Consider the following 2,159-nt stretch of genomic DNA (forward strand, 5'->3'; position numbering starts at 1 on the left):
AGCTTGAAAGTTGGGTCATCGTCATGTTATTTTGGAGAATGGACTACCTTGAAGTTATCCATATCATTACCGATAAGGTGCAAATTAGCTTGGATCTTATTGGTATTGTGCTTCAAAATATTTGTGGGTTGTTGAGGAGAAATTGGGACGTTCGATTTCAACATATCTACAAATAATAAAATATGATGGCATATTATATGTCTAAGCTAAGTTTGTGATATCTGAAGGACTTGAGAATTTGGGACTCTCCACCCCCTAAGGCTTTGCTTCGGAGTTAGAAGGGAAAGGGAAGGAGAGTGATCAAAGGGTTAGGAAGGGGGAGGAAGGGAAGGGAAAATGAAGGAAATTATCTCTCTTGTTTGGGAATATAAAATTTAGATAAAGGGTGATAAACTAATGATAATATGAGAATATTTTTTTATTTTTCCTTAAAAATGTAATTGACAATAATATATAATTATATATTATTACTAAACATATTTAGCTATTTTGATATTTATCTCAAAAAACCCTAAATTTGAGGAACTTTAAAAATAGACATATGGAGGGTTTGAGAAATCCTCTAAAACATTCCTCTCTCCTTCATCCAACTCTCAAACAAAGGGAAGACTTTCCAAAGTCATTCCTTCTCTTCTCTTCCCTTTGTTTGGGAGTATGGTTTTGGAGGACTTTCCAAAGTCATCCCTTCTCAAACCCTCCAGAACCCTTCATGTGTCTATTTTTAAAGTTCCTTCATTTGGGATTTTTTGAAAATAAAATGTCAAATTACCTAATTTTTTAGTAATATTATATAATAATATATTATTCTCAATTTCTCATTATTAATTACATTTTTAAAGGAAAAATAAAAAATATTCTTACATTATCATTAGTTTAATGTCCCCATCTAAATTTTATACTCCCAAATAAGGGAAGGGATTGTCTTCCATTTTCATTCCCTTCTTCCTCCTTTCTAACCCTTTAATCTCTCTCCCTCTCATTCCCTCATAACTCACAAACAAAGCCTAAAGTTCTAACAATTATACAGATCGACCTTTCCCATATGTTTTAGTTTTTCTTACTTAATTTCAGATGTCCAACAAAAAATAGAATGTAATTTAGGTGGAAGTGCAATTATTATTGAGAAGCAGCAAAACATAATTTACAAATCAGTCTTGCAAAGCATAAAAAGAGTTTAATTTACACGTGATTTAGAAAAGGAATCAATCAAATCCAAGTTATCCTCGCAAAATTAAACTATACCATACCCATAGTCAACATATATACAACCTTCACATCAATGCATCATAATTCTGAATTCTTCAAAGCTAAGCATACCATCCTCATTCAAATCAAACTGATTGATCATCACTTTGCATTCATCAATGGACTTGGATTCCCCCATTCTTTTAAGCATATTCTTCAAGCTCTTGGATGTTATAAATCCACACCTTCCTGTATCATACATCTCAAAAGCATCCCTCAAATTCTCCAACTTCTCTCCCTCTCCACCTGATTCCATCAACACAATCAAATCCTCCAAACTCAGAAACCCATCACCATCTGAGTCCAATGCCTCAATTGCCATTTCTGCTTCCTTCAGCAAAAGCTCCCCTCCCATCATACTCAGCCTGTGCCTAAGCTCAGAGGGTGAAACTTTGCCATCACCATCTTCATCAAAATATCCAAGTACACGCTCAAATTGTGTGTCACTCCTCATCTTGCTAGACTTACAATAGCACAAACCTTAAAAGAAACTAAGTAGAATTTATTTTGAACTATAAAGTGGAGACTGCAACAACAAACGTAATTTGTGTTATGCAAATGGAAATGGGACTTTATAATATATGTTGTGGTGTTTGGCGAATTGTATTGTATGAAACATTAGATTATGTGAGTGGTCATTATATATAGGAGATAATTTAAGTCAAGTGGGGTTGTTTATAGTTGTGTATAAGAATGGAAATATGAAGTTGCCGCGACTCTTCCTAAGAGATAAGAGCATGGAAGCCACATAATATACTTGGTTGAATGAGGACAAATGGTTCGGAGTTAATGGCTTCAAACACATCTCTACCACATGTTTATTTCAAATTAATGGTGGGTATGAAATAATTTCACCTTTCAAAAAGTGGAAAGTGGAAAGCAACCAATATCAGTAAAGAGATTGCAATTGTTTC

The 2,159-nt window shown here is 33.9% G+C and overlaps 1 protein-coding gene across 1 annotated transcript; it reads right to left on the minus strand.

Annotated features, from left to right (window-relative positions):
- Nucleotides 1-1,092: 1,092 nt before the first annotated feature.
- Nucleotides 1,093-1,950, minus strand: LOC109341904 (calcium-binding protein CML37-like). The gene has a single exon (XM_019579875.1). It carries the CDS (start codon nt 1,697-1,699, stop codon nt 1,277-1,279), a length of 423 nt encoding a protein of 140 aa, XP_019435420.1. The 5' UTR covers nt 1,700-1,950; the 3' UTR covers nt 1,093-1,276.
- Nucleotides 1,951-2,159: the final 209 nt, after the last annotated feature.

This window comes from Lupinus angustifolius, unplaced genomic scaffold (genome assembly GCF_001865875.1).
Source record: "Lupinus angustifolius cultivar Tanjil unplaced genomic scaffold, LupAngTanjil_v1.0 Scaffold_851, whole genome shotgun sequence".
Classification (NCBI taxonomy): domain Eukaryota; kingdom Viridiplantae; phylum Streptophyta; class Magnoliopsida; order Fabales; family Fabaceae; genus Lupinus; species Lupinus angustifolius.

What these genes read in the sequence shown, in the direction of transcription:
- LOC109341904 (XM_019579875.1), bottom strand. Translation starts at nt 1,699, where the DNA reads ATGAGGAGTGACACACAATTTGAGCGTGTACTTGGATATTTTGATGAA.